Source organism: Pectinophora gossypiella, chromosome 27 (assembly GCF_024362695.1).
Source record: "Pectinophora gossypiella chromosome 27, ilPecGoss1.1, whole genome shotgun sequence".
Lineage (NCBI taxonomy): Eukaryota > Metazoa > Arthropoda > Insecta > Lepidoptera > Gelechiidae > Pectinophora > Pectinophora gossypiella.
The window spans coordinates 1,689,494-1,717,274 of record NC_065430.1 but is presented as its reverse complement, the minus strand read 5'-3'; the positions used below and the strand labels follow the sequence as shown (position 1 = coordinate 1,717,274).

At 37.6% G+C, this 27,781-nt stretch overlaps 2 protein-coding genes across 3 annotated transcripts in view; one reads left to right on the top strand and one right to left on the bottom strand.

The window, feature by feature from the left end:
* LOC126378859 (probable tyrosyl-DNA phosphodiesterase) overlaps positions 1 to 27,781 on the top strand; it is a 127,821-nt gene that overhangs the window by 41,707 nt on the left and 58,333 nt on the right. The gene's annotated exons all lie outside the window — the stretch shown is intronic.
* LOC126378905 (synaptic vesicular amine transporter) overlaps positions 15,022 to 27,781 on the bottom strand; it is a 34,870-nt gene continuing 22,110 nt past the window's right edge. Inside the window, exons 1-12 of one of the 2 annotated variants that reach the window (XM_050027410.1) lie at positions 27,534 to 27,605; positions 27,295 to 27,447; positions 26,148 to 26,280; positions 25,317 to 25,375; positions 23,504 to 23,625; positions 21,817 to 21,961; positions 19,463 to 19,564; positions 18,703 to 18,837; positions 17,862 to 17,953; positions 17,010 to 17,193; positions 15,865 to 15,998; positions 15,022 to 15,520 (exon numbers count right to left, since the gene is read on the bottom strand). In XM_050027410.1, coding sequence (XP_049883367.1) covers positions 15,455 to 15,520; positions 15,865 to 15,998; positions 17,010 to 17,193; positions 17,862 to 17,953; positions 18,703 to 18,837; positions 19,463 to 19,564; positions 21,817 to 21,961; positions 23,504 to 23,625; positions 25,317 to 25,375; positions 26,148 to 26,280; positions 27,295 to 27,447; positions 27,534 to 27,573 — 1,365 coding nt within the window. In that variant the 5' untranslated portion in view covers positions 27,574 to 27,605 and the 3' untranslated portion in view covers positions 15,022 to 15,454. Of the gene's footprint in view, positions 15,521 to 15,864; positions 15,999 to 17,009; positions 17,194 to 17,861; positions 17,954 to 18,702; positions 18,838 to 19,462; positions 19,565 to 21,816; positions 21,962 to 23,503; positions 23,626 to 25,316; positions 25,376 to 26,147; positions 26,281 to 27,294; positions 27,448 to 27,533; positions 27,606 to 27,781 lie in introns of those variants that run through there. The other variant, XM_050027409.1, reaches the window with a different exon arrangement.

The window sequence follows — 27,781 nt, the reverse complement described above, 5'->3', positions numbered from 1 at the left end:
CCACTGCGGGTTGGTGGAGATCGATTTATACATTCTTAGATAAATAGTTCAATACTTACTAAATAAAAAATAGTTTAATACTATTTACTAATAGTAATAGATTGTTGTTCGTTTCTTTCATCGAGCAATAAAAAATGCATTTAGTTGTTGTCAATATGTGGAGCCGTGGTAGCCTAGTTGGTAGAACGCTTGCCTCTCACTTTGAGGTCGCAGGTTCGAATCCAGCACAGGCCTAAACCAGTGATTGTCGAATTTATTTTCAAATTCATGTTTAGATCAGAAATGATTGTCACATGCTCAGCGGTGAAGAAAAACATCGTGAGGAAACCCACATTCCCGAAAATTCCATTTTCGGAGGTATGTGACCTAATGTGTATTGGGCTGAGACAGGTAGTCGCTTCTGTAAAATACTGGACCTGTCAAATCTTCAAGTTAGGTAAGCGGACCCTGTGAAAAATCGGGATAATGCTAGGGGGATGATGCTTATTGTCAATATGTCTTTTTTGTGGCTATTGTCATTGCTTCTTTATTACTTACCTACATTTTTTTAAAATAATATAGGTTCACGTAGGACCACACCCACCTCACCTGACCACACCACCTGATGGTAAATGACGATGTGGTCTAGGGTGGATCACACTTACCTAGCAAATGCCTATTTACTCTAGCCTTGAAGTCTCCTAGATTATAACAAGTTGGAAGTTATATCCATACCCAAGAGCTCGAGATGGTTGGTAATTCACTCCGGAAAGTCCCAGTCAGGAGGAAAGGACTCCGTTTTGCGGTGAACAGATACGCCTGGGTCATGGAAGCGTTGAGTCCAACCTACTTGTTGTCACCCCAGTCTGAGACGGACTTAAGGGGCAGTTTCACACGATTCACAAGATCCTCTCTGAGGGCACTATCATCTCTGGTGCTTACGCGTGCATTGGACATGTATCTCTCCGTCACTGTGCTATCGTCTGCATGCCTAAAGATACCGGGCATAATCAGCAGATCATTGATAGAAAAAACGTGGCGGAGAGAACAGATCCCTGAGGGAGTCCGGCATTAATAGCATGTAGATCAGACAAGCACCCATCAACTACTACCCGAATCAATCTATCCCTATCTATCCAATTACATAGGCTAGAAGGGATCCTGAATATATCAAGGGACACAACAAGATCCTCGCCTTGATTCTAGATTGCCTCACTCCATAAGCGTGTAGCATACACAAGAAGAACATCAGTTGACCTATCTCTGAGTAAATTGTTGGCTTCAAGGTACGCCAGGAGGCGGTTGTTCAGGATTAGCGGCGGTTGTACCGAGATGGGGCGGTAGTTAGCAGGGTTGGTACGAGTGCCTTTTTTGGGCATACACTGTACATTGGCAAGGTTCCATGGTTTCGGGAATTGTCCTGAACCCAGAGAGAGCAGGTAGAGGCGTGTCAGTAGGAGACTATTCAGGTGCACAGTTCCGCAGTACTATTGCTGGGATATCATCAGGACTACTGACCTTATTCACGTCTAGAGTGCGAAGCATTTTTATACGGCAGAAGTTTGCTTCGACCAATTTGACTAGCGGCTAAAAGGTTTTACTACCAGCTCAGTCAGTTTGGCATCAATTTGGCCAATATTGTCGAAACGTGCCCTGCGCATTGTCTTCTTGCAAGACTTTGCAGCGGTATTCAGGGAATTTTTCAGAGCCCGCATGTTAGGAGGCATATTAGAGCTTCTGCACTAGCATACTCCGCGATGTACCATGAGCGAGCCTTATCGTCAGATGATATGTCAGAAAATGGGATATGGAAAAGGCAATGGAATACTCCATTGCCTGACAACTAATATGGCATCTCCGCAGCTCGTCGAGTCTTCTGAAGAAAAGCAAACCTCACGCCAAGGATAGGATGCGAAGAAGTGCCGCATCTCATCCCAATCTGCTAGCGTGTGTCACCATATTTGCCTCGATCCTCTGGGGCTAGAATCAGGTGGGGAATAGACAGACACATATCTCACCAGACAATGGTCGGATGTTCCCAAGGGGGAAGTCACTGATAGAGATTGATATTGGTCCGGATCAGTTATCAGCAAAAGGTCCAAGCAGTTGGCGCTATAGTTAGCAACGTCAGGTATCTTTGTAACGCAATTCACCAGATGTGAGAGATTTTGCCACACATGGCAAAAGCTTGCGCCTCTTTGCCAGCATGGTTGGTCTTCTGGAATGGGAACAACCACTCTTGCTGGTGGGCGTTGGAGTCCCGGAGAAGAACAAGTTGCGCTGAGAGATACCTCCGCCGTGCCAACTCCACTGTCCTACTGAGGTAGGTGAATAACCTGCTTGTCTCAGAGTTACCGCTGTGCGATCGGTAGACACTGGTGTAAACTATTTTATCCAGGCCAGTGTCCACCAGGATCTAAAGAATGGATAAGTCTGGGTATTCAAGGTTACCGAGAAAAGCAGAAAGAGGAGTTTGATAGAAGGTTATATGACGTTTTCCAATCACCCAAAATGGTTTTGGAAAACCATGAGATCATCTCGAGGAAAAATAAAATAGCTCCACAGAACTGTTAAAAAGGCCCTTAAAACAATACCTAATTCGAAACAAAAATTTAACACACGGATCTCTAAAACTTAACGGTTTTATCATTTCAGTGTTACTTATCATTCCCATGGACTGTTATTGGCATTTCAGTCCACCGAATCCACCGGAATGATAACACCGAGATGATAAAAAACAGGTTATTTTTGTATAAAGTGTGAATTTAAATAACTATCGGAAAATCGACACTTCTCAAGCAAAACAGTTCTTGCAGCCGATTTAACATATCAATATGAAATAAATTGAACTAATCTAACACGAGTTATAATGGCTACCGAAATGATTTTTTACTGATTTTTTTTTGTCCCCCTATCACCGAAATGATAAATTTCTTTTTTTGGCGGGAAACCATTACACGCTGTGACGGGTATGTTCACGTCTAGCGGTCGAGCCGAACCAATGCGAGGTGTTGGCAGGTAAGGAGGTGTCATAGACGCAATGTTGACGGAGTTATTCTACCAAAACTTACTGTCCTCTGAAATGATAACTTTTTTTCGGACAAAATTTAACTGCCTGTCAAATGTATGAGAAGGAAGGTAAACAGACAGAAATAGTTTTTGTTGTTAGATTATTTAATAATTTAACGAAATTCTATCAATTTAAATCCCAATAATAGAAAATAATTGCAGAGCAAGACATTTTATAAGCGATAATGGGTTACGGACAAGCTACCGAAATGATAAAATGACACTTTAAAAAATTTTTTCAGCGTGTTACAGTTGCTGAAACTGAATGATTTTTTTTGCCAAGGTAGAGGACTACTTACTTTACCCAGAAAAAATATTCAAAATCATTTAGCAGAACTTTGCACTACCGTTCTCAGCCAAGACAAGTTTTTTTTTCGCTTTTGCAATTCACCCATTATCACGTGCTCAGATAGGGGCCTTAAGTGCATTTTTATTGTCTGTAGGTCTTCCTTCAAGTAGTGGCAAAAAGGTGTACTTAAAACTCATTTTAGCTTAGTTTATCTATGACAAAAAAAAACGATCACCGAATGGTGTTGCTACACTTACGCCATCTATTGTCGCCGAAAACACCCTTAAGCGCAGTTTTACCATTATAGACAGCGATACGGCTCACCTATCACGTTGGTCTTTACAGAAAGCTCGGTGAGGTGTGGGTACTAAGTTCATCTTGCGATGGATGTACCTTGTAAACTTATTTGGCGGTGTGGGTGTGCTACCGCCAAAGGATGTTTTCGGGGTACCGAACTGAGCATAGTACCCCGCTAGCCACAAGTTAGTAGTGTGACTAGGGATCGACGATCCAACAGTGTTGTGTTGGAAGTTGTATATATGCGTCTTGCTGTGTAAACTTCGATATCGCGTTTCACGGCTGCTTGAAGACTGCATTATTGAATGTGGCGCCATCTGTTGCATGTGGGCGGAATTAGGTGGCTAACTAGTTGGGTCCGCTACACTTATATTATGTTGCGTTCCAGAACAACATTACCAGCAAGCCTATGAGCAGCAGAGACGGCAGTATGAGCTGCAGCAACAGTACAACCAACAGCGCCCTGATCCGCAACAACAACAACAGTGGAGTAAAGACCAGGTAAAAAAAAATTGGGACGCAAAGTTACTGTTAATATAGCGACGTTGACAGTACCTTACCTCAGTGCGTGATTAGGCGCCGGACTGGCCTAAGCACGAAGAAATTTAGCCGTTGGTCCCGGCTATTAGTAAAAACACCTCTACCAACACGCGATGGAGCAGCGTGGTGAAGCCACCTTACTGGTGAAGCCTCATGTGAAGCTTACTTTATGTAAAAAAGCTTATTATAAGATTAATGGTTACTTACCTAAATGATAAAAATGTCTGGTACTGAATGTGTTCCTCTAGTTATTAAATAACTTGTAATGTATACCCTCATTGATTTAAAAGATGTGTTGCTGTTGCAGTTTCTTGTCATTTCTTCTCCTCAGCCATAACACCTTGCGAAATGACATACTTGACCTTCAACAAGTTTATCCATGATACGTTGAATGATTCTGATTCCTGATTTCTGATATGAATATACATTTTTTTTTAAGTATGTATGTCTCATATGTAAGACCCAGACCCAAACTGTAATGGACTGGTTTTCCTTCGCGGGTTGGAAGGTCAGACAGGCAGTCGCTTCAGTAAAAAACCGGACCTGTCAAATCTTCAGGTTAGGTAAGCGGACTCTGTGAGAAACGGGATAACGCTATGGAGATGATAATGATGATGATGTGAAGAAAACCCAGAGGGGGTGAGGTTGGCGCCTGGTACTAATTGGCGCGGGGCAAAGAGTTACCATTCAATACGTAGTATCATTCTTTATTCGATTCTTCAGGGCAACACCGAGGGTCGTGACGGGCGCCCCGCCGGCGGGCAGTACTTCGTGCAGAGCTGGAGACCTGGCCAGGAGGATGACGGACAGGTATGATGATGATGAAGCTCTCTCATTATTCTTCTTTTTCTATCGTGTGGATTGTGAGGTAATCGTCGACTTGAGGACTTTACTCACTGGAGTCGAGCATATCATACTGCCAACGTAATAATACGAAAATAATGACGTCATGTCTCAACTCAACCTCACTGGAGTGAGGCAAACGTCTAAGAATACCGATTTTGAGCTGAGTTCGAGGTTTTCCTTGAGGTTGCCTCAACTGAGTATGGAGCGAGGAAGATTTGAGTTAACATCTTAAAATGCGGGTGTGAGCTTTTGTTTTTTTTTCAGTAAGTACCGCGAGAATGAGGTTCAAAATCGGTAGAATCAGAATCAGAATCTGATTGAATCTGATTCTGATTCTACCGATTTTGAGCTGAGTTCGAGGATTTCCTTGAGGTTGCCTCAACTGAGTATAGAGCGAGGAAGGTTTGAGTTAACATTTTAAAATACGGGTGTGAGCTTTTGTTTTTTGTTTCAGTACCGCGAGAATGAGGTGGAAGCCAACAGAGGCCCGCACACTTTTGGCGAGGGCTACGCCTTCTCCTTTCAAGGGTAGGCAGAGCGACTGACAACCATCCTCCTATGTTGATGTTATAATGATGTGATAGCTTATAATTTAAGTTAAGGCGAGAAAATAAGGATTTCGGCACACGAACTAATTTGCAAGTTATATAAATTGTAAGTTATAATAACTGCATTTGTTTATACTTGAATTGCAAAAATTATATTAATTGTAAGTTGTAAAAATTGCATTATTAATCACGTAAATTGAATTATGTATTTAATTAGACATGATAAAAATCAAAAAAATAACCAATTTAAATTTCATCTCTTTTAAAATTCCTTTAGTTCAAGTAAAATAGATAAGTAGGGCAAGCTAATATTATGAAAAATAATATTATTATGAAAAATCTATTCAATATTCAATATTCTTTATTTGCATACTATGATGGTGTACAAGTTTGTAAGTTAACCTACACCTAATGACTAAAAAAAAACTCAAACCTAAGAGTTTTTTGGCGTGACTTTTCGTAAACTACTTAGCCGGATTCAAGTCTAAGAAAAACACAGTTTTAAAAAGTACTTAATAGTAGATTTAGCGCTAAGGTACGATAAGGTGCAAAAGTCCAATCAGTTTCTTGCAAAGTAATAAATTAACTGGTTGCACTTAAGACCTTCTGGTTATATGTCGTTTCTGTAATAGACCAAAAACAAAATTTTATAATTATGACAACTAATGGTTCATAATTTCACCACTGTTTACAAATAATTCGCTGAGCTCAGTGACTGCACTTTTGCTCTTTCATTGTACCTATTTTATACTGAATTATAGTCCGTTATCTAGTCAAAACATACTTATTCGTATGTCACTGATGTCCAATGACCTGATTGTCCGAAAGTAAGATGATCCGTGCTTCGAAAGGCACGTTAAGCCGTTGGTCCCGGTTACTACTTACAGATGTAAGTACGTAGTCGTTACATGAGTCATGATAGGGGCCTTTGGCGGCTCAATAATAACCCTGGCCAGGGTTTGATGAGGTTGGAAATCCACCTCACAACCCACACGGTAGAAGTAGAGATTCCTTATTCTATGATCTGTCTTCATATTGCCCAAAAACTCCGCACGAGGTATTTATCATCAGGATTTTAAGCATTATCTGCTGCAATTTTTACAATTTATTTACTAAAATATTGCAATTTAAAAGCAACAGAGATCGATCGTTGAAATCCTTAGTCGTATCACGCCTTGTATCGAATAGGGTGTAAAAATAAAATTAATTTTCCGTCGATAAATGTATTTTAAAATAATTTTTGTTTAATATTTTTATATGATTAATTTATTTTAAAATACATTTTTAAAATCTGAATCGAATTTATAATTAAGTTTAAAACTTATTATAATTTTTAATTTAGACGCACTGTATAACAAATACTTTTTTTTAATTGGAAAACCTATTTGTCTATCAAATGGCCTTGTAATTTTTAAATACGATATTTTAATGAAACAACATTTTTATGATCTTTAAAACAAGTTATCTAAAAATACATAGTCATAAAAATTACATAAAAAATATTTTACGAATGAGATGTGTGTGTGTGGATACTATTTTTTATGAAACATTTTTTTATGGTCTTTTTTATACTGGTTGTATAAATACATAGTTATAAAATCACATAAATATAAATATCTTGTTTTACGAGTGAGATGTGTATCAGTGTATGTGAATCTTTATGCTAAATAAAAAAGAATAGTTGCAATAAATTTTAGTGTTATTTAAGTGAATAATAAAACAATGGAATGGATTTTACTTTTTATTATTTTGCGAGAAAGTAGGGACCGAAGTTCCACTAACACAGTTGGCTCGACCATTATAGACGGCGACTCGTCCTACCACCTATCACGTTGGTCTAACAGAAAGCTCGGTGAGGTGTGGGTACTTAGTCCATCTTGCGATGGATGTACCTTTGACTACCCCGATTGGGATATAGTCGTGAGCTTGTTATGTATGTATTAGTGATGTTCCGAATATCCGTATCCGTATCCGCGGATATCCGAGATAAAAGAAAAATTCGTATCCGTGTCCGTTACTTTTCACGCGGATCTTTTACGGATCTTTTTCAGGTGATTAAGTAGAATTATTAAATAAAAAACTATAAAATTCCATTCAGATTGTAACCAAAACAAAAGTACTACCCGCACATACATACATACATAAACTCACGCCCGTAATCCCTAATGGGGTGGGCAGAGCCACAAGTAATCAAAGACGACTTGCAGCCACTGTCCTACCCGCACAATGCAAGTTAAAACGTGTCCTGCCTGACGTTGCGGCGAGCGAAGACGTCTACTATCGTTTCAAGATCGCGGGCGCCGACACCAATCGAATAAGAAAATTAAGATCCGTATCCGCGGATCTTTACACTAAATATCCGTATTCAGATCCGTATCCGCGGATATACATTTTTAACGATCCGGCACATCACTAGTATGTATGTACCTACATCTTTAGGCAAATATCACACAGTTATTTTAGAACTTTGTCCTGTGGCAGTCACAGTGGTCCCTTATTGGCCGGACAAGTGGTGACTGCCATATTAATTTAGGAAAAGTTGTGACGTAGTGATGACATACGTAGTGACTGGTGCCTATTCAGGCGCACACAAACTTAATCTAATTTTAGTTTTTCTTTTTTTTTTGACGTGACTTACTGTAGATTTGCCGCAGATGGCATTAACTACATTGCCGCACAAATGGGGAGCGCTGAAGGCTCTCACCCGGTACAACGTTTTAAAGACAACAGGCCTGAGGGTGCCCAGTTGGGCGCGAACCTCGGCTCAGGGCGTCGTCTGAGAGGAAAAATATTTGAAAGAATTAATCGACCCTAGTAGGTCGATAGCGATAAGCGCTGATTGAAGGTAATTTTAGTTTGACACCTCTCATGGTATAAGAAAACCTTCTTATACCTTTTTAGTCGTCTTATACCATGACACCTCTTAAACTTAGGCCGTCCTTCAATAACAATACTTGCTAAAAAGAGATAGAGCTAGTTTTATTCCCGTGCAATTAAGTTAAAATCAAACCGGTGTTTGTCAAAAACGCTGAGGGCTCTCATTCGGCACAATATTTTAGGCCTGAAGGTGCCCAGGCGAGTGCAAACCTAGGCTCAGGGCGTAGTCGGAATTGTCGCTTTTCGAAATCGTTTCACAATTATTCTTTTTTTTATAAGGAATTTCCATAAAATAAAACCCATATTTAGTTCATATACCCACATTTTAATAAAACAACACTCAAACAAAGTTTTGCAACTCAACATACGTCCATCAAAGTGTATATAATATAGTATATTTAATAATAATATTATAATATAATATTAGCGATTTTTATGCCAAATACAAATAACATAGACGTGTTCACCAGGGCAGGACTAGAATGTATGATTTAATATTTCATTATACATTTAAATATTAATAAAATTATATAACAATACAAAATGTTATATAATTTATAACATTATAATTATAACGGTAAATAGTAAAAATAAAACATATTAATCGGTTTAAAAAATCCGATGGAACAACGTTAGTATAAATAGGTGCTTAAATATAACGCAACAAATGTTTAATAATTAAATATTGAACAAAATTATTTATAATATAAATTATTAACAACATGTAATATGTTTAAAAGCTTTAAAATATCACTAATCTCTATCACATGAATTATTATTTCAATATATTTATTGTTATTATTTTCATTTAAGTTTATGATATTAGGACTTAAAAATTCGCTACCTAATAAAATATATTTATAACAATATTATGTCAGAAATATATTATTGTTATATTTAAAATACGCACATAATACCTACATATTTTTTTTGTATAATATGTAGTATAGGAAATATAGGTAGACACATATTTTACAAAGATTCAGTTTATTACTAGAATACACTTTTAGCTCGTGGCTTCTTCCTTAAGAGTAAATATTTACTATTTATTATATAATCTAAATATGTCATATTATGATATATTTTTTTAAATACGTATGTACAGTATTTAGAACATCTGAATGACTTTTAACTGAAGCTAATGATGATTTTATTGGCATATGAAAATGGGCACATTGATTGTATGAAGAAATGACAGTTTAAAATTAAGTGAATAGAAATTGGCTAGCAGGCTCAAAACTAGGTAACTTATTTTTTTTTTGGTTTGGCAGGTTTTGTTGTATTCAATGTTTTTCCATTCATGACTTATTATTTAAAATGTAATCGTTTATAATTAACCTCGACCCTAAATCGAATGTGTAAGAGTTCGAACAGTATCCTGAGTGTGCTGATCGGCAGGTGGGACGCGCCTATGTTCGCGCGGTGGATGCGATTGCACACTTCTGGCAATCGTTAACTTATTTTGTGTTTTCTACTAACAATAGGTTAAGACTGCATTTTTACTAACAACTATGGATTGTAAATCTGAAAATAAATGATTATTATTATTATTATAATTTATTTTTAAGTTGTTTTAAATTAATGTTTCATGTCGTAACTATTTGGTTAGAAAAAAGAAAGTAACTATTTAATATTAAGTAAACATTTTAAAATTCATTCAGACACTCAAAAGACTAATTATAGACATATTAAATGTAAGCACGAGACATAGAGAAGGACCCAATTCCAGCTATTGCAAACGTTAATATTTGTGTACATAAATATATTTATGAATATTGAAATAGTTATAATATCCTTAACAATCATCAAATATGAATGACTTGTTTTATGACCTTGAGGAGCTCGCTCGGTCTGCGATTGTTGAAGTTAAGCAACTTTCGCAAAGGCCGGTCATAGGATGGGTGACCACAAAAAAAAGTTTTCATCTCGAGCTCCTCCGTGCTTCGGAAGGCAGTTAAGCCGTTGGTCCCGGCTGCATTAGCAGTCGTTAATAACCACCAATCCGCACTGGGCCCGCGTGGTGGTTTAAGGCCCGATCTCCCTATCCATCCATAGAGAAGGCCCGTGCCCCAGCAGTGGGGACGTTAATGGGCTGGTGATGATGATGATGATGACCTTATAATATAAGAGAAACTGTCGTTGAAAATTTTATGACCTAGATACTACAATAATAATATTCTACTGTTTTACTTAATGATATTATGATAATAAATATATTTTTTATGTTATATAAAGCGTGCAATGAGAGGATGAAAGGATACACATACTATTATAAAAAGTACATGATGGTCGATTAACTTGTATTAATATTATCTTTTAAAGAATATGGAATTGTACGTCACGCTTATTTCCCATTGGGGTAGGCAGAGATCATGGAATTCCACCTACAACGATCCTGACACATCACTTTCGCTAGAAAAAACATGATTATGTAATGGGTAAGAACTGCAATGGTCGGATGTCAAACATAAGTATTGGTGAGTAATGGTAAGTGATGGTGGTAAACTTTTTTATTATTATTATTTTTATTATTAGTCACCACACCTTTTATACTTCGAAGGATAAAGCAAAGGTTGCTTCGTTGATACCATATCGCGATGGCAATTAATGTTTCTTTACCATATTTTTTACGGAAGATAAGCAAGCATTTGACTACAATCTCACCTGATGGTAAGTGAAAATGTGATTGACGATGGAAAATGCTGAGTGATGAGCCTTTTCCCGGGAATTCAAAGTGGGAGTGTTATTCTCTGCCGTCTTCTGTATTTCCGAATGCATATAACCCGAGTGCTTTCAAGGCCAGAGTGAACAGGCACCTTCTGGGCGAGCTCCATCTTAGGCTTCGTCAATAAATTCGGGCAAGTCTGGAGCCAAAAGCAAACCCATTTAAAGGTAAAAAAATAGGAATGCTCCTGTAGTAAAATCTTTTTAATAGTAAGGACACTGGCTGTAATTTTTCAATTTTTTCTTTCTTGTGCTTTGATCCTACATTCATAAAGCCAGGTAATAAAGCTCCTTTTAAATAACTTTTGGGCCTTTTTACTGCCAAGAACGACTCATCACTGCGTACCTACTTACGTAGAAAACCTTATCTACCTATTTGATATTGAAACTACTATCAAAAGTGCACTATTTAACATGCACAATATATATATATATACAATACTATACCTAATACATCGACTACTACGTACAGTGGAAGATTACGTGATTAAATATATGTTTGATTATCATTTTTATTTAATTTTAATATATATTTTAATAAATGTCAGAAATACATAAAAACGCATATGTGTGGTTATTTTTTCTTTTTACGCGTTTTACGTCCCACTATGAGGATGGCATATGTTTTAAGAAAATACCCCTCTTTCTTTTAAATATAGATAAAGATTTCATGTTTCGTCTATAGCATTGCATGCATTGATTGCGTTTGGTTTATCTTCTCTGTAAATGTGTAGGTAGTCTAATTTTTTTTCGTCTGTTTTATGTATTAAGAAATTGTTAATCGCGTGGGAAGTAGCGAGTCATTCCCGATACAAGAATGGGACTTCTTATTGGTAAGACTCCATCACATGTTTGTAAAAAGATTTGTAAATAAAAAAAATATATATATTTAGATAGGTAGCATTTTGATATAGACAAAAAATAACCTTTATGACATGGACAGCTTTCGACTATTTTCCCGAGAAATTATCCGTGCAGCCATACACAGATAATTTAGGCGTGTCTGTCATAAAATAAATGTTAAATTTAAAAGTAAGTACTTACATATTAAAAGAAAATAATTGTTTTAAAAATATTTTTGTCATGGTAGTAATAATTAATGCATCACTGTAAAAATAAATTATTTTGACTATCAATACAAAAACTCTCGAAACTCTACTATTCCGGACATTTTGAATATAAACTATTTTTATTTGACACGATAGTAAAATATGTCCACGCCATAGGATGAAAATACTTTATATTGTCAACTACTTGTTATGTAAATATAGTAAATATATATAAAGTATATTTGTAGAATATATAAATATATGCTAAGTATATTAAACATAAAGTAAAATAAGTACATAAAAAATATTAATTTACTGAAACAATTAAATATACTGAAATTTACTTTTAAAAACCCTTAACTCTAATAGTTAGATAAAATATAAAATTATTTTTTATGAAGAAAAATTATGATAAATTATATCATCACGAGTAATATTCCCAATTACTTTGATCAGAGGTACTTCCAACATGAATTGAATATCAACGCTTGACGGAACTTTCGGCTAATATAAAAAATAAATTGACTAAATAAATAGATAAAAATGTATTTTTTTTAATAAATTGAATTTTTTTTTTTTTGAAATAATGTTAAATAGATTTATTCATAAATAATAAAAAAACAGAATGTAAATCCACCACAGGCTTCGTCAGTACCAACATTCATATTAAAAAAAAAAAAATAATAAAAAAAAATAAGGGAAAGCATATTCAATTCATACATAATAAAATCCGCACAAGCTTCGTCAAAATACAAAAACAAAACCACAATTGGCTTCGTCCAAAACTGCCTACTCCAGTAGCCCACCCCGGACCGCTTCCGGCTCAAAGCTACCCATCAAAAAAATTGAAAATTGAATTGATTGATTAATATGTGAAAAATAAATCGATAGAAAGCATAGCTTTTTAAATTAATGGAGAATATAATTATTATGATAGCCTTAGTCTGGCATCGATGAAATAACGGCTAAAATAGAAATACGATAGATTGATGTTAATATATGCGCGCACGCCTACTTAATACGTACAAGTGTTTTTTTTTTTTTGTTATGCCTATTTATACCTACTATTCATTAATACTAAATGGTAAAGAGACTGATAGTCATTCATATTTGACGATACAAAAAATAATCTGTAAAATGATTTTCAGAGAATATAAATACTACAAACATAAAATCTATATTTATTTTATACATCTACCTTATCTATGTGATTATAATTTATATTAAAAATATTTCCACAAATTATTTTATAAAAAATGCAGTTTAAAAGTATAAAAGACACACTGAAACTTTAATAATAATCTTGATGGTTTTTACTAATAAATTATTTTCTGTTTAAAATTATAATTGATACTTGCAATTTTATCTTTGCATATTATCTAGTAACATAAAAATCCAACCAGTAAGTGGCACAAAAAGCGGCCTTATCGCTAAGGTAGCAATTTTCCAGGCAACCTTTAGAACAAAAATAAGAGATCGAAAATTATAAAACATTTTGAAAAAGTTGTACAATATATAATAATGTAATTATTGCATTCTACTAATCTATTTACAATAAATATGTAAAGGTAAGCTCAGAAATTTTGTTTTTATTAATAATAATAATAATAGTATTTTGGTCCTTTACTCAATAATCAATACCAATTTAATAAAAAAAAGTGCTGGATTAACGTGTGATTTTACGTTTATTGTCAACTTATTATTACACATACAAGGTTATTGTCATAAATATTGTTTTACAAATACATTATATATTATATTAAATCCAATAATACTGATATATAATTTAAGAAAAATATTGTCAAAGTCACATGTGCGAAATTATATAATAATATTACAATTTCACGAGTATATAATCCACAAAAGCCGTTTTATGAATATATATATATATTATTAAATTATTAAATATGCAAAAATACATATTTTTTTAAAATACAGCAACATGCAGATAACACGAACTTCAGACGTTATAGTGTTATATTGTTTATAAATATAAATTTTGTTTTGATATTTTATTTATATTTTAATATTTGATGGTTTTTTTAAACTTAAATACTAGATATGTTTGCATCAACACCTTTTTATATTTAATGAAAAACCCTGACCAGGCTATTTGTATATTGAAAATAAAGTATACTTAAATACTTTATAAGATATCATGAAATATAATGTGTCATAAAATTACGTTTTATACATATAACAGCAGAAATATACGCAAAAAATATATATTATTGCAGAGCAACCTAAATTTTCTTTTTCCAAATGAATTTTATTTCTGACTGTAAATACCTTATTTTAAATTAAATGGCTATAGATTTTATATATTATAAAGTGTAGTTATTAACATATTTTAATATGAATACTTCTAAATTATATATCGAAAAGTACATAAAAAAAAGCTTTATTTTTATCTATATTGTGAAAATTGGTCTGCAATTATTTAAAGTTGATAAAAAGTAGAAAATATTTTTATGATGAATTTAAATATGTATCTATTCATGATATATATGATATACCTATATATTTTTATCATGCTTATAATATAATGTACTTATAATAATGAAGAATCATTTGGGCAATTTCTACAGTATAATATTAATTATTATATTTAAATAGACTACATATTAAATTGTATACATACTTTTTGGTCACACGTAGTAAAAAATATGAATAGAGTTTATAATCTGTAATATAGCATCTAGGAATATAATAGGCATTTAAATATTCATGTAGATGATAAAATACTTTGTAAGAAAACATTGCAATATAGGGTATTTTGACTGGGTCAAAGATAAGTCTTAGATGATCAAAAATCAATCACATTTTATTTTGCAACTTATTTCCGAATTTTATTTATGAATTAACAAGAAATGAGTTCAAAGTTTGACTGTTTTTACTGATGACGTCACAGGACAGTATTTCCATACAAACTCAAAAGAAAACTTTCGTTTTGACGTTTCGTAAATAGTATCTCATTTGACTAGGTTGTCAAGTAGCTTCTTGTAGATAACCAAAAATCATTACGCCATATATGTATTATATTTAAACTACTTAGATACATATTTGGCAAAAATACAGCGTTATATAATCATCGAAAGTTATAAATATTATTGTGATGCAAACCCTATTTAAAATATTTGGCATAATATCACCACTCCCGAGTCAAAAGTTTAAGATAAAAACAAAACAAAATGGCGGATCGTCAAGATGGCGGGTGGTCGTTGTTTTGGCGGGAATTATTCCTCCTCTTCGTTCTGGTAGCTTACGTAACGCACGGATGACTTGTCACTTATTATTAGACTCTGAAAGAGAAATTAATTAAGTAATTCAGGAGTTTTCAAAGTAATTTCTGGGGTCATCTAGGTTAAACGATCACTAAAAAAAACAGTGTCGAGCCGCTAAAGGCCTCTGACTGACAGGAGTCATGTAACGACTACATAATTAAGTAAATAATGGCCGGTAACGACTGCTTATTATAAAAAAGTAAGAAAAACAAAAAAAAGAAAAGAAGAAAAATACTTATTTGTTTTGCTGTAGATTATATCAGCAGTGATCATGAGGTATGTAAAGTCCTCTGACTGAATCCCGGCCCTGAAACCGTCTTCTGCCGTGAGGTTTGCTGAAGAAACAGGGGAAGAAGACTGACCTGCTTCTCATCCCTAGCTGGTGGCGATCGCAGCAGTAGAAGGAAAGGGGCATACGCAAAGTTGAGGACGGCGATAATGACAAGCATCCACTCGAAGCCGATGCTGTTCACCAGGGCGCCGGAGAAAGCGGGACCTGCGGGCGAAAAGATCCATTAGGCCTCAAACTGGATGCCAGCGGCAGCGGCGCGGCGGCGGCGGCGGTGCGGGGAGCGGCTCGTTCAAATGCTAAGATTTATATTGAAGTGTTCTCGACGGCAGCGGCGCGGCGAGCGGGGTACGAGCGGTGCGCTCCAGTCGAGCGGTGTCTCTGCGTTTGAAACTCGCCTTTTTGTTTCCTTCATTCATTATAGGGATTCAGATCTTCTTATGCCCATAATAAATCGTACGAAACAAAAGAACTACAATCGAAAATGCGTTGTCGCCGTTTCGACATCGCGCACATTTGAGACACAACTTTATACCGCCGCAACACCGCGCGATTTCGCCGCTGGCATCGAGAACGGAACAGCGGCCGCCGCGTCGCTATCGCCGCCATCCTGTTTGAGCCCTTAGGATTGAACCACGTCATAGCCTCACGTTTCTAACCTTTTCTGTTACTTAGAATCGTCATTTGCTAGAGCAAGAGACGACAACTCACTGCTAGACTTATCTACTTCAGCTACTTCCACAGCATAATGTCTTACGGTATTTTGCTGTGGGGTCGAGCCGCTGTTGTAGAAACTATTTTCATCATTCAAAAAAGAGTAGTTCGGGCTATTATCACGGATAAACTTGTTGAAGGTCAATGTAACATTTTTGAATTTACGTCATTTCGCAACGTGTTGTGGCTGAGGAGAAGAAATGACAAGAAACTGCAACACGTCTTTTAAATCAATGAGGGTACATTACAAGTTATTTAATAACTAGAGGAACACATTCGATACCAGACATTTTTATCATTATCATTTAAGTAATCATTAATCTTATAATACGCTTTTTTACATAAAGTAAGCTTCACGTAAAGTAAGTTCCAGGACTGCATTGAATGATGTGCGCGCCATCTGTTGGTTATGAGCGAAACTGGTCAACTAAAAATTCCACATGGTCCGAATTATCCCTTAGAGTTTTCGTTACGTTGTCACTAACTCCTTGGAAAGCCACTCACCAACAGCATAGCCAAGACAGAAGGCGGTGTCCCCAATAGCGTAGACGGAGCCATAGACCGCGGCGTGGCGGATGTCCACCAGGAAGCCAAGCTCAGGCATCATGGACGAGTCCACCATGCCAATCGCGAAGCCCAAACCAGCGTTGGGGATGATTAGATGCTCGAGTTTGCGCGCCATTGGGATCTGAGGGTTTGACGAGCAGTGAATAACATAAACAAACAGCCTAAAAATCAAATCAAAGTAAGTTAATAATTTTGATTTTTTTTCTATTTATTTGCGAGAAAAATACAATTTACGTAAATAACAGTGTTGTGATGAGTTCGTTCTTCATACAGGCGTACAAATATAAAAAAATAATAATTTATATACTTTAACAAAAATTGGCACATTGAAATGAAAATACTTAAATAACTTATTGTTTTATGGAAAATTATACTGTTTATACAAAATTTAACATCATCTCTCTAGCATTATCCCGTTTTTCACAGAATCCGCTTACCTAACCTGAAGATTTGACAGGTCCGGTTTTTCACAGAAGCGACTGCCTGTCTGACCTTCCAACCCGCGAAAGGAAAACCAGCCCAATACAGGTTAGGTCACATACCTTCGAAATTGCATTTCTCGGGAATGCGGGTTTCCTCACGATGTTTTCCTTCACGTGATAATCATTTATGATCCAAACATGAATTCGAAAACAACGACTGTCATTGGTTTACGCTTTTGCTGGATTCGAACCTGCGACCTCAAAGTGAGAAGCAAGGGTTCTACCAACCGGGCTACCACGGCTTGTAGTTAAAATATTCACTTGGCCCTTCATTCTTATATTCCGTGGTCTACATCCACGTCCTTACCAGGATGAGGCAGATGCCTATGATGACGAGACCGGAGCAGGCAGCAAGCCAACGCCCCATCTTGTGTCCCAGCGGGCCAAACAGGTTCGTGCCTGCAACAGAGGAAGAATCAGCATAGAATAAGGAATACCTTATTCTTATGAATACCGCCTGCTCGACCAATGTTGGTAAACATGGATAAAATGAGCAGGCGGTGACTCGCCACTCACTGGATGGGCCGCCTATCTAGCCGACGCGACTGGACGGTAAGGCAACAACATGGTTGTGAGCAGCTCAGGGTGTCGAGAGGTGTACACCGCTTTCTGCGAGGCGGTTTACCCGCCTCACCAACTCGCGACTTATGCATATTTCACTTCCACCCTGCGAGCATATAGCTCTTACGCCTCACTCTGGCCGGCCAATGAACGCAAGCCAGAGGTGAGAGTCCTGTGGCCCCCGCTGGGGTCCTCTCCGGCCGGCCAGTGAAGGCAAGCCGGAGACGGAGGGCCTGACCGACTCTCGAGGGATCTCAGCTCCGTGGTGTCGTCACTCACTAACAGCTCGCCACAAGCTGGCCTGCGGAGACTGACTGCACTGTTGAATTCACCAGGTTCGCTGATGAATTCACCAGGGGGCGATGGGGTCGTCACATCCCTACGCCTTTATTATTATTATTATTAATTCTTCCAAATATTTTTCCTCTCAGACGACGCCCTGAGCCGAGGTTCACGCCCAACTGGGCACCCTCAGGCCTGTTGTCTTAAACGTTGTACCGGACAAATGTCCGGCCAAGTAGTTAATGCCATCTGCGGCAAATCTACAATAAGTCGCGTCAAAAAAAAGTACTTATGACCGTACTTACCAATGAGGTAACAGATGCTGGCAGGCAGGAAGGCGACTCCTTGCTGCCAACGGCGTGCCTCCATGGTGTCGGCCATCCAAATCGGCAGGCTCGGCTCCAGCATCGCTATGCCCACGTTCGCGAATGTTATGGCTCCTGAAATGGAAGGAGGAAAGTAAGTAGTTCATATTTTCCGAAGGGATTTTTTGGACTTGACTTCACCTGCTAAATGGAGCGCTGAGAGCTCTGACCCGGTACAAAATTTAAGACAACGTGTCTGAAGGTGCTCAGTTCGGCACGAACCTCGGCTCAGAGCGTCTTCAGAGAGGATTATATTTATATAGAATTATTCGCCCCTAGTGGGTGACTAGGCCTTTGAAATGTGGTGTTGGAGGAGGATGGAAAGAATAAGTTGGACAGAAAGGGTTACAAATGAGGAAGTGCTAGTAAGAGTAAGGGAAAAGAGACAAATACTGAGAATTATTGAGGACAGAAGAGGCAAGATGATTGGACACCTAATAAGACACGACGAATTCATTAAAAACATCATAGAAGGAAAGCTAGAAGGAAAGAGAGGAAGGGGAAGACCAAGAAGAGCTTACATGGAACAGATTAAAGAAAAGGTTAACGTCGTGTCTTATAGGGAAGTCAAGGAATTGGCCTTTGATAGGCTGGAATGGAAAATGCTACACCGACAAGAGCGTGGCTCTTAAATTGATGAGGAGTGGGTGATCCGGCGACGGCGACTCCGTGAGGTTATGGAAGATGTATGGCGTCTCACCAGCGGCGACGATGATGTAGGGGTCGGTGACCAGGTCCTTCAGTGAGGGTGGTTCACTTTCCTGGCGGACTACTCCTGGTTGAAGAATCATCAGCTGCAGCACTGCGGAATGAAAGATAAAGTAAGATTATGTAGGATTTTAATGATAAAATTCCATGAAACGAATGTAAGTATACACATGCTTTTTATAAGATTAATGGCCCCGATTCCTGCAGACACCGCCTAATTTTATTTTAAGTTATATCCGTCAGTTTCATATCCGCCGAAAAGGAAAGGGACGGATGATTCACAGGTCTTAATTTTAGGAAGAATGAGTAAATGAATGAATAACCCGGGCGAATCAAAAGGTACGTCGCTGGTATGCAATCCGTTTGACGTGCTGTCTACTTAACTGTGTCGGGTTATTGACGGACGTAAAATTTTTAGACGGTTGGTTTAGATTTGTGCTTAAAATTGACGTGTGTTCCATAAATTTTATGCTTGTCGATTACCCGTCCCTTTCCTTTTCGGCGGATAAGAAAATGACAGATATAACTTAAAATAAAATTAGATGGTATTTACAGGAATTAGCACCAATGACTACCTAAATTATAAAAAATGTCTGGTATTGAATGTGTTCTAGTTATTAAATAACTTGTAATATTTAATAACTAAGTGACGTCATGAGTCAAACTGCGCCCGCGGCACGGGTTTCACACCGCGCCTGGCGCGATATATATCGCTCCCCTCGGAGGTAGAGACGTGATGCTGTTACAGCCTCCGTTGTCGACGGGTTAGAGCGCTGGCTCACGATCTGGCGGTCCAGGTTCGAATTTTAAATTTGTCAGAAAATTGAAGCTCATGTGAAGCTTACTTTATGTAAAAAAGATTATTATAAGATTAATGACGACCTAAATGATAAAAATGTCTAGTATTGAATCTGTTCCTCTAGTTATTAAATAACTTGTAATGTATACCCTCATTGGTTTTTAAAAGATGTGTTGCTGATGCAGTTTCTTGTCATTTCTTCTCCTCAGCCATAACACCTTGCGAAATGACGTAAATTCAAAAATGTTACATTGACCTCCAACAAGTTTATCCATGATAATTACGTTGAATATATGATTCTGATTTTTGATTTCATGATATAAATAAAAAAACCAAGCATGCTCATTCCTATGACAAGCCGCCATTGCTAGCCCTTTGATGACGTAAGTGTTACCATTAAATAGGTATCTCCAACATTCCAAGGATTAATCGACCCTAGTGGGTCGATAGCGATAAGCGCTGAATGAAGGAAATCCACCACACCGGCGGGGTCGCCAAACCCCATCAACCCTGGAGTCAGGGTTATTAATGAGCCGTTAAAGGCCCCTGACATGAGGGGACTACTTAATTACATTCACCATACCTTTCAAAGCACTGATCATCTTACTTTCGGACAATCAGGTGATAACACTGTCCCAACCAAACTATGGGTTACTGTGATTTTTTGGTCCCCACCGGGATTCGAACCCGGATCTTGAGCCCAACGCTCAACTGGTGGGTTAAAAAGGCCGCATCGAAGCAATTCATCTAAAAAAGCAATATTGCTATTTGACATTTGTGTGCATTGCGCACTTAATTAAAACACATAATAACGGGTTCTTACCGCGTTTAAAGCACGGATATGAGACTCCCGATTTTTTTTTATAAGCGCGTAAACTTAAAACATTGCGCACTTAAATTTCAACAGGGAAGACGGGTTCAAATTATCGACCATGTGGAATCCAGTAGTAGGTGTTGTAAAAAGCTTGAAACGGCCTAATGTGGTGAAAAAACGTGAGGACACAGTGAGTGCGGTTTGTCGTAGTGAGTTTGGTGCGAGTTCAGATGGTTCCGAACATTCCGATATCAAAAACATAAACAATTAAGCGGCAAAGAAAGAGGGTAGACAGATATGTCTGCCCGTAGAAAATTATGGATCTACCTACTCCTATCTCATCAGTCATCCCGTGATCATGGCACTTGCAACAGTGTCGAAATATCGGGAGTCTCATATCTCCATTTAAACGCGGTAAGAACCCGTTATTATGTGTTTGCATTGCGCACTTACTTTTATATGCGCAAATATCAAATTGCAATGTTGCTTTTTTAGATGAATTGCTTCGATGCTGCCTTTAATCCCCTGTACAGTCACGAGCATTAATATGTATACACTTTGGTACCATGCCACATTAACTTTTTTGACAAATTGAACTGTAAATCTCACTAAATGTCAAATATGTTAGTGCGACAGAGTCCTAAAGTGGGTACATTATGTTGTTCATGACTGTACGATACTGGACCACGGAGGCAGTCGTTCTTCTCATATTTTATGAATTAAATAAACTTACATCCATCTCCCAAAGCCAAAGCCGACAGCATGAGGAACGGTGCTGTCTTTCCCACGAACTCGTACATGAGCCCTCCGAAGGGAGGACCGATGAGCACTCCCAGAGCCAGACCTCCCAGAGCTATGCCCATAGCGTTGCCGCGTTCCTGTCGAAATAGATCTGATTAATTTTAACCCACTATGGTCCTGTGGTCCGCGCTCGGTCTGCGATTGTTGAAGTTAAGCAACTTTCGCAAAGGCCGGTGATGGGATGGGTGACCACAAAAAAAAAGTTTTAATCTCGAACTCCTTCGTGCTTCGAAAGGCACGTTAAGCCGTTGGGCTGCATTAGCAGTCGTTAATAACCATCAATCCGCACTGGGCCCGCGTGGTGGTTTAAGGCCCGATCTCCCTATCCATCCATAGGGAAGGCCCGTGCCCCAGCAGTGGGGACGTTAATGGGCTGGTGATGATGTCAGTCATTTTCTTATCCGTTGAAAAAGAAAGGGACGGGTAATCGGCACGCATAAAATTTATGGAACACACGTCAATTTTAAGCAGAAATCTAAAGCTACCTTCTAAAAATTACACATCGGCCAATAACCCGACAGAGTTAAGTAGACAGCACGTCAAACGGATTACATACCAGCGAATGCCTATTTTATTCGGCCCGGGTTGTTCATTCGTTTTAAAATTAACTTGTTGACAATCCGTCCCTTTCCTTTTCGGCGCATAAGAAAATGACGGATATAACTTAAAATAAAATTAGGCGGTGTCTGCAGGAATCGGAGCCAATACGTTATTAATTTCCTTAAGAAAGAGAATTAAAAAAAAGCTGCATTAAAAATATATAATATGTAAAAGTAAATTAAAATAAGTAAGTACCTATTTTTTTGTATTTTTTTATATAGACTGACTATTGAAGAGTAGGTACTCAAAGATATTCTGTACTCACGAATATTATTTTGTCTTAATTCATTTTCTCTTTTAATTATTTTAATATGTGTTTTATTTTTACTTTTTTTTGTATCAGTATCCGTGTGAATGCATTAATTTTTGGTGAAAACTTAATTGGCTTCTGTACTACCTAAAGTGTGTTATATCTCTCTCTCTTTATTTAAGAGTAATCGCCATTACTCCATAGATAGGGCGTGTAGAACGGTGGTTGCCCCAAGGGTGTTTTATATCATTACTTACTTATTTCTTTAAGCTTTTGTATTGGTACCATTAGTAATCGATATTGAAGAGCGCGGTCTTCTAACACAAGTGTTGTTCACTTAACAGAAGGCCGCTACACTTGGCAATGATTGTACCTTTTTGTTGAAATAAATAACTTTTTCTTTTTTTTTTTATATAAGTGTTATTTCCTGAAATATATAAAATTAAAAATAATTGATCTTAAACGCAGTTTTCACTAACACGTTGGCTTGACCATTATAGACGGCGATACGGGCTCACCTATCACGTTGGTCTAACAGAAAGCTCATGAGGTGTGGTTACTGGGGTACTTAGTTCATCTTACGATGGATGTACCTCTGATTATGTATGTATGTAAACATAAACGGCCTCATGTCCACTGCTGGGCACAGGCCTTCCCTCAATCAACCGGAGGGGGTATGGAGCATACTTCACGCTGCTCCACTGCGGGTAGTCGGAGTTGATATGGCGTCCTTTAATATATGTTTAATCTACCTACTTTTTTTTATTACCTTGTCATCAGGGTACCGTTCAGCCAGCATGCCCATCCCGGAGACGGAGGAGCACGACGACCCCACTCCCTGCAGCGCACGCGCAATGAACAATACGCTGTACGATCGGCCGAATGCGAAGACTGAGGGAAGAAAAAAATAAGTAATTAATTCATTTTGTATAATATCTAAATCAGTCAAATCAAATCATTTATTCGCATATGATTCATGGTTTTGTAAACAGTTGGTAGGTTTTAGGGACGGTACTGAAAAGTATCGGCGTCCGAAGGACGTAATATACGATCCCGACGACCCGATTACTCTAGCCATAGAGGCAGCCAATCAGCTCGCGACACCAAACACTTCAGGACGCCGAAACCGACCCCGCCGGCGTGGTCGACGATTTTCCTCAATCAGCGCTTATCGCTATCGACCCACTAGGGTTGATTAATTCTTTCAAATATTTTCCTCTCAGACGACGCCCTGAGCCGAGGTTCGCGCCCAACTGGGCACCCTCAGGCCTGTTGTCTTAAACGTTGTACCGGGTGAGAGCCTTCAGCGCTCCCCATGTGTCCGGCCAAGTAGTTAATGCCATCTGCGGCAAATCTACAATAAGTCACGTCAAAAAAAAATGTTCTAAGTATCACATGATCCGCTAGATATAAGCATCCGAAAATTGGGGTTATATTTTTTCGTAGGTTTCAATTTCATTTATTCCATAAACAATATACATTGTGTTGGAATGTTTTACAAAATAAATAGATTACAAATTACAATCTAGGAATCACACTGTAGGGATACATATACGCCAGTTGGTTTGTAAGTGTGCCGCAATGAGTACTGAGGGGGATGCATTCCTCAAAGTTTTCGTTACGGTGTCACTATCACCTTGTATATTCGTGTGCGTGGGGAGTACTATTTCATACGAGTTTATTGACATTAGTTACATACTGAAGTATGCAAGCGTTCCTTAGATAATAGGTATTTTCAAAACGTCAAGCCAGCGGGATCAAAGAACTGCCTTTATAACTTTGGAACCGTTGAAGTACTCATTTCGGTATTTTGCAGGGGGTGAGTACTATTTCGGTACTATTTTTTGGCGTTTAAATCAAAGCGAAAGACCTTGTCGTTAACTCTCGCCAAATTTCGCTCACCGTCAAGCTAGCAAGTGCAATAAAACATGGCTGTAAATCCAGAACCGTGATGGTACTAATTTTTTTACAACAGGTACTATTTTTTTCAATAAGAGTACTATTTTTTGGTATGGTCAAATTATTTTTTCGTGCCCATTTTTTTTTTGAGGCCGCTAGCTTGACGCACACGTATATTCTGGACCAAGTCATACGGTCATTACGAATAATGCCCAATATTAGAGTGCTATTTGTGTAAAAAAAATAGTTATAGCTATATAATAGCTAGTAATTTACCATGACATTGGTGCTAATTCCTGCAGACGCCATCTAATTTTATTTTAAGTTATACCTGTCATTTTGTTATCCGCTGAAAAAGAAAGGGACGGGTAATCGACAGGCATAAAATTTATGGAACACACGTCAATTTTAAGCAGAAATCTAAAACAACCGTCTAAAAATTTTACATCAGCCAATAACCCGACAGAGTTCAGTAGACAGCACATCAAACGGTTTGCATACCAGGGAGATGCCTATTTTATTCGCCCGGGTTATTCATTCGTTTTAAAATTAACTTGTTGATAATCCGTCCCTTTCCTTTTCGGCGGATAAGAAAATGACGGGTATAACTTAAAATAAAATTAGAAGGTGTCTGCAGGAATCGGGGCCATTACTTATCAAAAATAAACTTAAGTACAACTCACTCAGGGTCGAGAGGAACATCAACACAAATCCGGTGAACATCGGAACGCTGTAGCCGATTCTGAAAACAAAAAAACTCATAAAACTAATAGTAGGTACTTGCAATAAAGAATACTTACTACACAACTTAGTATAATACCTAATGTATCTTTAATATGATTTAAGTGCAATAAACAGTCTCCATGGTACAGTGGTTGAGCGTTGGGCTCACGATCCGGAGGTCCCGGGTTCGAACCCCGGTGGGGACATATCACAAAAATCACTTTGTGATCCCTAGTTTGGTTAGAACATTACAGGCTGATCACCTGATTGTCCGAAAGTAAGACGATCCGTGCTTCGGAAGGCACGTTAAGCCGTTGGTCCCGGTTACTACTTACTGATGTAAGTAAGTAGTCGTTACATGAGCCTTTGGCAGCTCAGTAGTAACCCTGAAACCATGGTTGATGAGGTTGGTAATCCACCTCACAACTCACACGATAGAAGAAGAAGGAAGTGCAATAATTTTTGAATTGTATTGTATTGTATAAAGATGTTAGCAATTTAGCATTTAAATTAGGTGCTGTGTATAGGACCAATTATTGTTATTTTTTTGTATTTTATTTTATTATTATTTGCATGTTATGATTTAAATAACTAAAAATGTAGACCAAATGTTAAATGTTGACCAACTGCAAACTGTACCATTTTTACGAATTACGAGTTATGGTCCTTAGTGAGTTATGATCCTGAGTGAGTTATGGTCCTGAATGAGTTATGGTCCTGAGTGAGTTATGGTCCTAAGTGAGTTATGGTCCTGAGTGATTTATGGTCCTGAGTGAGTTATGGTAACTTACTTATGCGTCAGCGGTCCCACGAAGGGGTTCGCGAGCAGCTGCACGATGGCCTTGCTGGCAAACATGACTCCCACAGCCACCGTCTCGTGGATCAGCTCCTTGTGACGTTCTTCCTTCTCAGCTGTCGCGTTGTCTAAGGCACGAATAGAATTTGAAGTTAGTTTTGCAACAAGTTCATTCACCCTAAGGTTGCCTGGAAGAAATCGCTATTTAACAATAAGGTCGCCGATTGTACTTCTCCTGTTACATTTGTAGTCGTTTTTGGTGTTGAGTTTATATGTGCAATAAAGCGTTTTTGTATTGTATTGTTAAATTAGGTACCATTGCTCCTTTGACATTCCATCACCATGGATAATGAAATGAAATGAAACTTTATTTGCTTTATATGTGGTGCGAATACAGATGTCATAATATTTTTATAGGTAAGTACATTATTACACATTTAACCAAGTTAGTTTGTATGCAAACATAGAGTCGTAAGACCATGTCAAAAGTTATTAAATTATATTGTGAATTTAGAATAAAAGATATAATATTAAATACATAGTTAGCAATACCCATTAGCAATGCCCATACTATCGTTCCCGGAATCCTAGACCATTCAATCTGTGCGTGTATCGTAATAACACCTTCTTTTACAACCCTATCACCCGTATGTGTCGTCAGTACAAAGACCTTGTCGTTAATGACAAGGATATAGATATTTTTAATAATAATTTTCCTGCCTTCATTCGTTTTCTTGTTAGAAACATAATGCTCACCTGAAGATTTGGCCGTAGGCCCATGAATCGTAATTGTTACCATGTTGTTGCGGAGCTAAGTATATTTTATTGTAATATCTTTTAACTTGCGTCGTTTATTGTAATATATTTTAACTTGCGTCGTCTTTTCTCACCATAGTATTGTATAACTTGCATACGTTTAGTTGGGCTACAGTCTGAACCTCAAAAAGTGTATTATTTCATAAGATTTATGTCTGTAACCTGTTGCGTGTGTTTATTAAATAAATAAATATGTATATATTCAAATTTACAATACAATCACGTCAATATACTAATTATAGATGTCATAAACTCCTCCGTGCTATAAAAATATAGTTCACACAAATATTTATATAAGATTGTTCACATAATGCTCTTATACTTACAATGCGTATGATTCTCTTCTGATGTCTGTGTGAGGTTCATGCAGGGGCAGTAGGGCTGCGCCGGCGCCGGTGTAGTGATGGGCTCGTCTAAAGACATGGACAGTGGCGCGTCCGGGTGACGGATGTCGTACAGGAACTCCGGGATTATGGGAACTGGAACAAAAAATATGCGTTAGGTTTGTGCGTTCTTATGTCAAATGACGGAATTTGTCGTTTATTATAACATAACCCATACGTACAGGGTGTTTCCATTAGGCACCCATTCCAATACGCCCCCATCCAGCACGCTCCCACATTTGAAAATTTGTTTTCCCACTACGCTCCCATTCCAATACGCTAAAATACAAAAGTGGGTGTGTATGGGCCGCTAGCCACATATACACTTTACTGCTTGTTGATTGTAGAGATGAATGATAACTCACTGATACTAAAATAGTTCCTTTTATTCGTAAGTACACAGTGATATAATTGATACGTAATTAATGCT